This window comes from Pseudoliparis swirei, chromosome 13, assembly GCF_029220125.1.
Source record: "Pseudoliparis swirei isolate HS2019 ecotype Mariana Trench chromosome 13, NWPU_hadal_v1, whole genome shotgun sequence".
NCBI classification, from domain to species: domain Eukaryota; kingdom Metazoa; phylum Chordata; class Actinopteri; order Perciformes; family Liparidae; genus Pseudoliparis; species Pseudoliparis swirei.
In genome coordinates, this window is record NC_079400.1 from 3,977,652 (window position 1) to 3,990,539 (window position 12,888).

Here is a 12,888-nt window from a genome sequence, read left to right on the forward strand (position 1 = left end):
CCCCTTTTTCTGGTAATCTTTCTTTCCAGCCTGTACTTCTTGTACGATCGATGCTTTCTTGTTTAGGAGGACATGGAGAACTCGGACAGTTTGCCCTTCCAACTGCCCGACTCTGCCCGAATCCTCGTTTCCTCCCTCTTGTCTTCAGAGTTCAGATTCATGTCCTCCCTTTAATAAAGCAAGGCACGTGTTTGTGAAAGCCCCAGGACAGTTATCTCAAGGCCACCGCGTGCTCCCCCTCCCCCACCACAAAGCCTTCACATGTGTGGCAGGCCTATAAAAACCCATGTAGACATGTTGCCACCAGCCTGTGGAGTCTCATCCGCATGACGACACCGACAATGAGCAGCAAGGGAGGAGGGAAGGCCGCACAGGAAGTAAGCACTTTCACTTTGAGAGAAAAAAGCTCATGCTAATTGACCTAACACCCTTTTATCTGCAGTTCTTGATATTTGTATTTTCTTAAACGCTATCTGCCCGTCTGTGTTGAAGGAGGTGCTCCTGAAACATCAGCAGCACCTGCAGAGACAAAGAGATGTTGTCGCCTGTAGAATGAAGAAGCTGGCAGCGAAGCAGGCGGAGATGACAGTGAGTCTGTTATTATATTGTCTACCAGTGTTGTGTTGTGAGGACAAATACAATTCAGTGCAAATTGCTCTCTGACATCTGTCTTTATCTGATCATATATCACCTTTAACTATTAGCCTGCAGGCAAGTAGCCAACACCTGTACAATCATACATGGGGGAAAGTGTAACTTTACCATCGGTAATCTCAGCACGGGTCATATTCCTAAAATCAAGATGTGTGACCTGAGGAGATGGGATTTATATTTTGTCCTTGTTTAATTTGACTGTAGCTGACAGTGGTGCAGCACATTCACGTCACGGTTAAATGAATTCTCTTCCTTTAGATATTATTCCATACGTGAGAGAAAACTGATGCACTGTTGATGAAGCGAAATCAGCTGTTTGAAGACATCCACTCAGGAACTTGTAAAGGAAGTTTTCTATTATGTTCTGACATTCTTAGACCAAACAGTTGATTACAAGAAGAAACTAGAATGGGCACTCGGTAGAGTGCATACCTTCGCATATCACAAGATTGGGCATTGAATTCTGAACATGTTGGCATTAGTTGCATGCCAATTGGATAAAAATTGACCGTGCTATGGTAAAAAGAAGATTTTGACATTTTCATGACCTTGACCTTGACCTTTGACCCGATTGATCCCAAAATCTAATCAAATGGTCCCCGGATAATAACCAACCATCCCACCAAGTTTCATGCGATTCAATAAGATTTTGACCTTTTCATGACCTTGACCTTTGACCCGATCGATCCCAAAATCTAATCAAATGGTCCCCGGATAATAACCAATCATCCCACCAAATTTCATGCGATTCGGTTTAAAACTGTTTTTGTTATGCGAATAACACGCATACAAATAAATAAATAAATAAATACACGGCGATCAAAACATAATCTTCCGCATTTTCAATGCGAAGGTAATAATTGGTAGATAAACTGGAAATTAAAATGATCATTAGTCTCTCCTGAGTTCAGAGGTGATTCTATCAGTGCTTGTCAGAGTTGGTTTTGCTGAGCATATCCTATAATATGCTGATAGAAATGCATTTTAAACGTGGCAGAAAAAGACCAACGCAGTGAAGGAGAGAATCGGGAAAAAGTAAGAGGACATGAAGCGGGTTCTGGATGAGGATCTGAAGATCACACTGACACCGAGTACGAGGCCACAGAGAAGTTGGTGGAGGACCGGATCGAGGAACGCTACCACCTCACTCAGGAGCTGGACCAGGAGCTGTCCGACATGAGCGCCCGAGCGAAAAAACAGGGATTTAAAATTCAGGTAACACACGGATAATTTCAGAGACTTCTGATTTCATGCAACGTCTCAGAACCTGAATCAATTGTACTGTTGAATTATTCTTTTTAATATCTTCTTCAGAATGCTGACATAGAAAAAAGGTATGTTTACATTTGAGGAAATAACAGCTTGTTACAAATATGAACTGACCAGAAGCTCGGCGCCAGGGAGCAACTCTTTGTTCTGTCTGAAACTAGAGTGTCCGAGACTCTGAAGCTGACCGACCCCAACAGGATTCAGATGGATGAGTTCAAGAACGAACAACTGCTGAGTCTCACCATCAACCTGCTGCTGTTCATCAGGTCCCAGGTGCCCGTCACCAAGAAGCTGTTTCAGACCTGTGAGGTTACAGGGCGACTGACGTGTGAGGAGGTCTTTCTGTCAAAAGGTTGCAATGACTGCCAATTATGTATTTGTGTATTTTAATTTATTCAGTCAATCAAATCAAGTACAATACAATATTATTCTATATAATATACAAAAGAGAAAGACTGAAAAGGTATAGGTAGAAGCAAAAAATGCTTATAAATTTCTATCCTAAATTAAAATCAAATAAAATAGAAAATGAATATGCAATAAAGAAAAAGAAAAATAACAAAGAAAATAAAATAATTTTTTAAAAAAAATATATATTTATATATATATATATACATGCACATATATACATACACATGCATACAGACATACTGCCACATACATCTTCCATATAAATACGTTTCTAATCACATTTATAACTTTCAAGAATTGTTTTATAAATAATTCCCTTGAAAACCAAAAAGGAGTTCACCATTCTTACATCCATTTCAACATTATTCCACAATTGGACACCTACAACACAAACACATCTTCTTTTAATCCCTTATTATCCTCCGCTGTCCGTGTCAAGCGTCCGTCTCGATCGTGAACTCATGGGGAGAACACGACAACCGAATGTTCCCGACGTCTGCTCCACAGATGCGGCAGACGTTGTCCTCGATGCCGATACCGCCCACCCGAAGCTGCTCATCTCTCCCAAAGGGGACTCGGCCACCTGGCAGGACGTCCCAGAGACCCTCTCCCGCTTTGACACCACCCTGAATGTAGTCAGCCGCCAAGGCTTCACCGAGGGCCGCCAGTACTGGGAGGTGGATGTGAGCGGGAAGACCTACTGGGAGCTGGGGCTCACCTACCCGAGCATCCCGCGCAAGGGCCGCGAGGAGGACTCCTGGCTGGGCCGAGGCGAAGAGTCCTGGTGCGTGGAGTACATTAATGGAGACCAGGGTTGCCAGGTCTGTGTGACAAAACCAGCCCAATGGCCAATAAAACCCAGCCCAATATCAGAACTCAAAATATGCCCGTGCCAAACCATATACACTGCTTTTAAATTCCATGTCCATGTGTACGTGCTGATCTGGAGTCAGTTTGGTAGGATTTGGGTATAAATAAATTATTTCATTTAAAATATGGATTTTTATTTAAAGATATTCATGTAATTAACGCGTGACCCCCCCCCCCGATCGTCTCTCGGTACTGTGCGTGCCAGGCAAGTCTAAATTTGGCTACAATATTTTATAAAGGATATCTGCTTTTCAAATTGTTCTTAATACAGTGGAAAGCTAACAATACGTTAGAGCTGTTCTGATTCCTGTGGCAAACAAATGGAAAACATAATAATGATGAATCACAGAAATATTAGGATGTTTGTCTACTTATAGCATGGGTTGCTAAGAAATTATACCTAACAGTGGTTGTAACTTTTTATATGGATTTTCTTTTTACTCTTAAAAGCGTCTTAATCAACTTAAGAAACGTAATCAAACATCAAACTAACATCTTCCTTGTTGTGGCCTTTTATTATGTATGTGCAGATGTTCAAGAAGTATGACACAAACCTCATTACAGAATAAATTCTTGAAGTTTAATACTATAAAATGTTTACATAAGCATTCCTCTGTTTTTGAAGTGAATTTACACAAGGTATTAAAAAGAAATAGGACCAGATTAAAATTTCAATGTCATACATTCATTCATTTTTCCAAATATTTTCAAATATATTCCTGAGGACAACAGCATTTAACACCAGAAAGCATTTTAAAATGTTACCCTTCAAAATATTCTCTCTCTCCTCCCTCAGTTCCAAATCGAAAAATACAAGTGGAGCGAACACTCCTATCAGCACGTCGGTCACCACGCCGCTGACCATGTGGCGTTGTGGCGGTATTGGTCCACTGGGCCTAACTTAAGCCAGTATAAATCAAACTTCTGGCAACTAGAAATATGATGTAAAAGTGTTATTAAAATAATAATAAAAACTGATTAAAGTTACAAGTTAAAGGGGAAAATAAAATGACAAATTAAAGCTCTTGCTTAACTTTTCCCCCTAATGTACTGACACATGCGATCATGTGAATAATAACACATCGCAGCAACAGTGGTTGTGTATTGCGGACATGTGTGTGTTTGTGTGTGTGTGTGTTCCCCACCAGTAGTAGCTGCCTCTGTGATTGACCGACTTTGGCACATTGATCAACACGTCATATTTGCAGAAACAAACTTTGTGCAAGTTGAAGTGACCATCAGCAAATGTCCAAAATATCAAAAATCTTTTTTATATTTTATTTTACCATATAGAACGCCATCATAGTAAATAATTTACTAAATTATGCAAAATAGTTTTATCAAAATATCAATAAAAAAATATACAAATAGGAAAACTTTGCTGGGTTTCTCTTGCCAGAGTGAAGTGTATGTTATGACGATGTACAACACTAATATACAGTGAAATGATGGCATTTGTCCTTTGGGCACGAGTCCAGCTTCACACGATAATATTTTCCCAAATTTATGACACCGTTTTTTGACATTTCTCTTTTTAGTGTAAAAATCATACCGCATATACCCTTTCATTTATCAAAGTTAAAAAAGAGGAATGTCCAACTTTAAAGATTAAAAAGGGAAATTAACTGATTTGCTGGACCTTTACTAATCAGACAAGTGCGTAATTTTGATTAAATGCAAATATACAAACTTCACTTCCTTCGGGGTGAACAAGAAGGAAGTGAAATCTTCAACATCAGGCTAATAAAACTAGCAAATTGCAAATAATCCTTTCTTTTGTGGGAGTGGACTATATACGATGCACTTGACCCAAAATCTCATAGAACTAATCACAACACAGCAAACGATCACACCTTCCTCGCCATACGTATATGACATTCTTTACCGTTACGATAACCCACTAATGGCACATTAAGGAACCTGAGGATGCCAGCTACCAACTTTAAAACTTGCTAGGAAGGCTGAGACGCGGAGCCTTTGGCAAATCTTCCGGGCTGGCGGAATAACATGGATATTTCACATGCCTGTCAAAAAAAAGATCAGATCTAATGTGACGCCATTTAGAAGATTAACCTGAAGAAGGAAGAGGAAGGAGTTTCACCATCAGCACTATGAACGCGGAGTGCCAGTAATAATATCTCTCTTTCCCGCAGAGGGCTTGTTTTACGGGCCCAACTACATGTCAAATGTCATATGTGCGCCAAATGTGCCGAGTCATGCTGGGCCTGAATCATCTCTGATTGCTTTGAACGCTAAGGCGGTACAGTCAGTGAGTCAGTGAGTCAGTGAGTCAGTGAGTCAGTGAGTCAGTCATTGAGTCAATCAGTCAGTCAGTCATTGAGTCAGTCAGTCAGTCATTGAGTCAATGAGTCAGTCAGTCAGTGAGTCAGTCAGTGAGTCAGTCAGTCAGTCAGTGAGTCAGTGAGTCAGTCAGTCAGTGAGTCTGCCGATCAGTTGAAATACAGTTCCTTCGTCAGCATTGTCACCACGCAGGGAATCTGCTTCTTCTCACTGAAGCGTAGGTCTTCAGACCAGGACTCAAAGCTGGTGGCCACCATGTAGTTGACCCGCGTCAGGATCTGCATGATCTCCAGCTGCTTGCCAAACTCGTTGAGGACGTTGCAGAGAGCCTGAACAAACCAGGAGCCGCGCCCGGGATTCCTCCATGAGTAATAACCTGGAAAATCAACATGAGCCAGCACTGAAACTCGTGTCCGCTCACCGATACGGATGACGTACACTTAAACATCGAGCTTTGTTTACCTGGCACGGTGGAGTAAGCAAAGAGGAAATCCGCCTCTACGGGGAACTTATTTCTTGGATTAGCATCCGTCTCCAGGGTATCGTTTGGAGGACCCGAATCTGTCTGTATGCCGTCATCAAATTCGGATCCCCGACAAGCCTGGTGAAGTAAATGAAATGACATTTCATTGGGATCCTGAGTAGCTTTCTCAACGATGACCTGGTGGAGCAATTCAAAATTAATTGTTTTTTAAAAGCTGAGATGGAGCCAGATTTAACAGAATATCTATCATCTGTCCGTGGGGAGCAACTGGAAGACCTTTTAATCTGTATAAATGACATGTTTTGGTCATTCAACCTTTCGGGATGACCATTCGGGTCCAAAGGGCAGAACTGGACACACATTTATAAGTTAATTTACAGCTGGTCAACATTTATTTTCTCTTTGTATAGAGATAGATAGATAGATAGATAGATATATACTTTATTAATCCCCAAGGGGAAATTTGTCGTCACAGTAGCAGCACCAATAAACTAAACACACGAGAATAAAATATAAAATATAAAAAAACAGGGATGAAAGATATAGATGTATACAAGTAAAATATAAAATACAAAATGAAGTATATATATATGTATATAAAATGAAACATATATGTATATATATATACACACACAAACAAATATAATCCAATGACTGTGCAAAGTATACAAAGTAAAATATAAAATAAAATATATATGTATATATATATATACAATATATATGCATACACAATACAATACTAATGACTGCAGTGTAAAATTAAATTAAATATTAAAATATTAAATATAGACAGAGTGTGCAAAATGCAAAGTGTGTGTATGTGTGCAGTGTAAATGAAAATGAAATGTGTGTGTAAAATGAAATGTGTGAAGTGCAGATCATCACACTCTTCAGAGATTCGTACCTGGATGAAGAAGAGTTTGGGCTTTCCGACTAAGCTTTTGCACATGTCCCCTCTGAACAGTGAAGTCATGGACTTGATGGGCATGGCTGCATCGGTTCCGTAGATCATGCCCTCCTCGCCGTGGCTTAGCAGGATACAGGCGAAACACGAGCTGTCACTATGGTCTTCCTCCGAGGCTGACCCATACACACACAGACACACACTCAACTCTTAGCTCGGCTCAAAAGAAGTCGACATTTTATCCGGAGGGTTGCACTGGAGAGAAGTGATCATCCGGAAGGTAACAGTTTCATTTTTCGCTGCTAGCTGGACCAAATGTGTGCAGATTCAAAAGAATAGCGGCCATTAAAATGTCATATCATAACACAATAAAGAACAAAAAACCCATTGGTTTCCCCAAAGGCAAATAGGCTGAGAGGTGACTTGTACATGTTGTCATTAAACCCAGCCAGTGGATGTGCACGGGCTCTGATCAGTGACCTTTTGATCAAATTGGAAGCAAATCCAATAAGGGACGACAGTCCTGCAATAACTCATCTGTCCAAGAAGGAAATACAGGAAATAATGATCAATGTGGTTGAAGTGTCTTGAGAGTGGCGTTAATTCAATTTGCTTGGATTCAATTGCATTTCGCAATACTACGAGGTGTTTGCCCACTCGATAATATTTAAAAAATGAGTAGATTGAATATAAGAAAGAGTTCTCATCTCAATGTAACACAATACAGTGAAACCGACTGGAGTCTCTCAAACAACCACACGGTTAAATCAACGCTTCTCTATTATCACCTGTGTGGATTAGACTCGTTCTGGTGAACTAATAAACTGGCAAACTAGAATGGGCACTCGGTAGAGTGCATACCTTTGCATATCACAAGATTGGGCATTGAATTATGAACATGTTGGCATTAGTTGCATGCCAATTGGATAAAAATTGACCGTGCTATGGTAAAAAGAAGATGTTGACCTTTTCATGACCTTGACCTTGACCTTTGAGCCGATCGATCCCAAAATGTAATCAAATGGTCCCCGGATAATAACCAATTATCCCACCAAATTGCAGGCGATTCGGTTTAATACTTTTTGAGTTATGCGAGTAACACGCATACAAATAAATAAATAAATAAATAAATACATGGCGATCAAACATAACCTTCCGCATTTTCAATGCGAAGGTAATGATGACGTGCCTAAAATGTCAGAACGTGTTTGAGGCGAGAAACTCACCTTCCATCTCGGGGAGGGAAGACCCATGGCGTTTCCAAAAAGCTTTCTCTATTTCCTACATCGGCTCGATATTGGCCTCCTATTCGGTGAACGTTACTTACCCCCCCGCCCCGTGAAAGAAACCAAAGTTGCGAGGACTCCACTGCTCACCCTCTCTGAGGAGACTCTCCATCTTGTGGCAGGTCTGATCGTTGTAGATGAAGACGTCGAAGCCCAGGCTCTTGAAGCATTTGAACAGCTCTCCCGCGTCCCGGTCCGTGCCGTTGCGTACATTCATCCCTGCCGCGACAGCGGGTTTAAGATTACACGCTCTTTTTTAGAATCAGGCACACAACGTGTTCGAATCGCGCTCGCCGTACCCGTCTTCTCATGGAAGTTCTTGTTGTTGATGATGATGCACTTGCCCACTCGTTGGCAGCTCATCTTATACTGGAATGTTGGTAAAACGATTCTATAATGGCTTTTAGAAGAGTAGTCCTGCTCGCGCGTCTGGCCATCCTTATTCTTCTTACTAGTGGAGTCACGGAGAAGCAGAACATCAAGGACGGTTAACACTTCACGGTATCGCGTTTGCATTTAAGTTTCCACAATTGTGTTTACTTTTGCGTGGCACTTTATGCTAAATGTTTTAAGTTCAGCTGATGGTTCGAAAGCCTGTGATCTAGACCATTATTCCCTTCCTTAATATCCTTTAGACATCACACACAAACATTAAAAAACTTAAATAAGAACAGTAATAACCATGAAAATAGCAACGATGATAAGAATAACAAATGGATTAGGCCATTTCGATTTTTAAACTTCCGCCGTGTTATAACTCTCTCATCTCACACGGCGGCGTGTTGCAAAAAAATGAAACATTTTCAATAAAACATTTTTTTTTAAGGCCAAATGTTTCGACGTGAACTGTCACTTCATCAAACGCAAACGTGAAGACTTCCGAAGCAAAGAAAACTCACACGAAACGGACTCTCTCTGATCCACTTACTCAGAAACCGCAGAGTACATACATGTTCAAATATGGCATTCAAGTCACAGCCGCATTTGATCGCCGTAATCCACCATCGGAAGAAAGAAGAAACTAGAACATCGTCGCTCGGTGCAGACGCGCGACAAATCCCAACCACTTCAAGGCAGATCGAGCGAGAGTAAATCTTCCACGAGAGACACTTCCCACAGACCTGTCATATTTCCATTCTGTAAAAGATGCATCCAGACGGCGAAGCCGACAGTGGCCCGTTAGATAAATCCAGGCTTGTTCCAGAAGAGCCTCGTCATCAACTCACTCGAGCAACGGGGGAACAATACGCGGCAAAGCGCACCGCCGGTCTCACGCGCATACGCACGGGCAGCCCGGTCATATTCTAATTGACAGTGTGATCCAGAACTTTTTCGCAGTGCCCCCCCCTCCCCCCTCCTCTTCCCACCCACCTCCAAAATTGTGCCGACATACCGTGCCGAACAATTGCGCAAAGGTGTGTGCAAAGAGCTGGAACTCTGTTCTGCTGTGGGCCGGGCAGGTGGGACGATGACGGGTGATGAAGAACACGAGGCGGTCGCTTCCTTCTTACCTGGGTTCTTCATTAAGCGCCACGCCGCTCTGCATCTGAAATGGGTTGGTTTTGTCTCCAAAAAAAAGTGTGGTTTTTTTTCTCCAGATCTGGCGGCTTAATTTTTTACCGCCGTGTGCTACGACACTGACATGCTCTCTGTCCTGGATGGACACCTGACTGGGCCCAGCGGGTGCTGAGGATGGGGGGCGGCGCACTGTGAGGCCCCTGAGTCAGCAGCCTCGCCACCACACCAGTGCTTTCTAAAGGCCTATTCACACATGGAAGAGGCGCCTCGCTCCCTGCTGAGGTCAGACAGGGCAACACGTCGCTCCTCTGCTGACAGGCACATAATCCACCGGCACCGGCACACAGACTGCGAGGGCCTTATCACCTCGACGTTGGAGCCGGATACACGAGAAGATGTACACGGGAAAATCATCTATTTCTACTTGCTAAACACACAACATACCCCCATATGACCAATAGAAATCTTAATTATCAATAATTACAGTCTTGAAGGCAAGATGTAGCCTAAATCCAACCAGGTCAAAGGATACAGACAATTATCTTTACAATCGTTATGGTATTGTACCAGAGTCGTTTTTTTAGATGACGTGGTGTGATAGGCATGACCTAGAAAACAAGTCAATCTGTCTGTTGGTCATGCCTTGTTCTCATGAAAAAGATACACGCAAGTGGCAAACAAACACACCATTTAGCAGATTAGGCTTACGCAACTTCTTCATGTACAATGTTTTGTCTTTAAATAATTCAATTTTAAAAGGCACATTTCGGGGGTTTTCAGTTTAAAATGTCAGATGCTTCATTAAAAAAAAAATTGGGGATTTTTTTAAAGTAAAGTGCAAATTCAGAGCACACAGGCTCTTGTTTCATTACCACTGTCTGGGAGAAGGGTTGACAAACATTCCCCCAAAAGTTCACAGTGCCACCTAGTGACTCAAACAGGAACACTTTTAAAACAGTCTGACACGACTAGACATTGGGAAAGGGTCCATAATCTATGATATCACATAGCCATATTTTTTATTTCTCCTTTAATACAGTATTATTTTGAGCAGCCACTTGAGGACTGACATCGGTCCCAAAATGGACTTTCCACCCTCCTTGCCCCGTTACACTAAGTAGGTTGTCCAAACTGGGTTTCTGTGTCACAGCAATGGTAATTATGTAATATTGTTCAAGCTGTCAAACCAGTGGCACATGTAAAAGCAATCTTACCAAAAGTGAACAGTGAGGTTTTTCATCTCTTGTTATTAGTAATTGTGAATAAGTAATAATTTGAGTATTTAAACATGAGTGTGCGTGCACCTATAGTTTATTTCTGATTGATATATTATTAATTTAGGATAGGAATTTATAAGCATTTTTTGCTTCTACCTATACCTTTTCAGTCTTTATCTTTTGTATATTATATAGAAAAATATTGCATTGTATTTGATTTGATTGACTGAATAAAATACACAACAACAAAAAAAAAATATATATAGCATACGATATAAGATATGAGAAATATATGCCCATTTGCAGTGAAAAAAAAATCAGTTAATTCCATATTTTTCCAAACAGGAGAGGAAACGTCCATAAAGGAAACATGGAAAGGCTGCAGGGAAATTTTTTTAAATAATAACACTTCAGCAACAGAGAGTTAAATACAGCAGCCAACACTCCAGTCATGCGCACTGGGTGAGGCGCCGCCTATAAATGCCCAAACAATAATTACAACTAATGACGTCACTGCGCCGCTCCTTCAGAACCAAGGACGGGTTAAATCAGAGGAGAACTTCCCCAATGTGGGATCAATAACGTATACAAGAAATAAAAATTAAACTCAGAATAACCAGTCAAATATTGAAAGTGAAAAATATAGTAAAACATGGATATCATACATATTTTATTGAAGTCTAATTTAAATTAATTTAATTCCGTATGGATTCTTTTTTTAGTGTGTGTGTGTGGGGGGGGGGGGGGGGTATTTATGACGTCTCTCTTCACATCTTCAGACTACTAGACATGTTGGGAATAAAGGAAAAGGAAGTCACCCGAAGAGCAGAAATCTTCCTCTGCGGTCCGGCTTGGCGTCCGTGTGATCTCCGGACGGCTCCCCCTCCTCCTCCTCTTCCTCCTCTTCCTCCCCCTCAGCTCCCAGCTCAGTCGGCTCAGCGGGTTCCTCGGCCATCTGCAATTAGCCCGGTTACCTTTACTGTATGTGACGCCACCGGTTATTACCGAGTTATTACATCCGACGTGTTAGCCGAGTGTCCGCGTAAAGTTAGCCGAGCGCCAAAAACGCGTCCGCGGAAACTCTGTTCCGCTCAGAAACGCGCGGACAGCGTGAACGCGCACTTATAAACTTAAAAGTTATGTCACCTTAGATACTGCGCGAACAAGTTGATTGGGGGTTGGTTTTCCTTCTCCAAAGTTTCCGCCAAATTTCAGTTCCTCAAAGAACTTGAGAAAGCGAAAGTACGTTCAGCGTCGTCTCCGGGGTGCGTGACACGTCACAGCCCTGCGTCATATTCATATTCACCCATTATACATGATGCTCCAGTTTATCCACCATATCAGGTATGACATAGGCCTACAAGTACAACTGTAGAAAGCTGAATAAATATATATATATAATTTATTTAAGTACATTTTTACATTTATAATTTGTATTATTTTAAAAATTATTATTATTAACTGTAGAAAGCTAAATAAATGTAGCATATATGTATATATATATATTATTTATTTAATTACATTTTTTAATTTTTTATTTGTATTAGCTGTAGAAAGCTGAATAAATGTAGCATATATGTATATATATATATATATATTTATTTAATTACATTGTAAAAAAATTTTATTTGAATTATTTAAAAAAATATTATTAAATTATCATTTTACAATTTTGACCAAGGTAAAATAGTATATTGTTTTATAAAACAAGAGAATACATCATAAGAGTAAAGGTATCCCACTTGATGGTTCTCACTGTTGGCTGACTACCATAAAGTCCCTGATTTACTGAACAAATACTGTATCTTTTGTGTTGTTGTACTTGTACAGTAAAGCCAGGTACTTATATCACTAATATATAGAAGTTCCCCAAACACCTGTTATATTCAGATGTTCCCGATTTGTTCCTTTTAAGGCACTTTAGAATCAGTTTGTGTAACCAGCTACTATTGTGTGCTGTTTTGGGAAAGGACA

The 12,888-nt window shown here is 40.8% G+C and overlaps 2 protein-coding genes across 2 annotated transcripts; one reads left to right on the forward strand and one right to left on the reverse strand.

Annotated features, from left to right (window-relative positions):
* The first annotated feature begins 326 nt into the window (after positions 1-326).
* On the forward strand, positions 327-3,693 carry si:ch211-28p3.4 (E3 ubiquitin-protein ligase TRIM39). The gene is given in 7 exon segments (XM_056430392.1): positions 327-377; positions 493-588; positions 1,652-1,733; positions 1,736-1,869; positions 1,969-1,988; positions 2,085-2,275; positions 2,842-3,693. Coding segments are annotated over 7 exon segments (1,041 nt in total). The 3' UTR covers positions 3,309-3,693.
* A 69-nt stretch (positions 3,694-3,762) lies between these two features.
* On the reverse strand, positions 3,763-12,154 carry casp7 (caspase 7, apoptosis-related cysteine peptidase). The gene is made up of 7 exons (XM_056430115.1): positions 12,061-12,154; positions 11,733-11,869; positions 8,479-8,630; positions 8,270-8,398; positions 6,894-7,069; positions 5,968-6,106; positions 3,763-5,881 (listed from the first exon to the last, which is right to left on the reverse strand). Exons 2-7 carry the CDS (start codon positions 11,867-11,869, stop codon positions 5,655-5,657), a joined length of 960 nt encoding a protein of 319 aa, XP_056286090.1. The 5' UTR covers positions 12,061-12,154; the 3' UTR covers positions 3,763-5,654.
* Between the last annotated feature and the right edge of the window lie 734 nt (positions 12,155-12,888).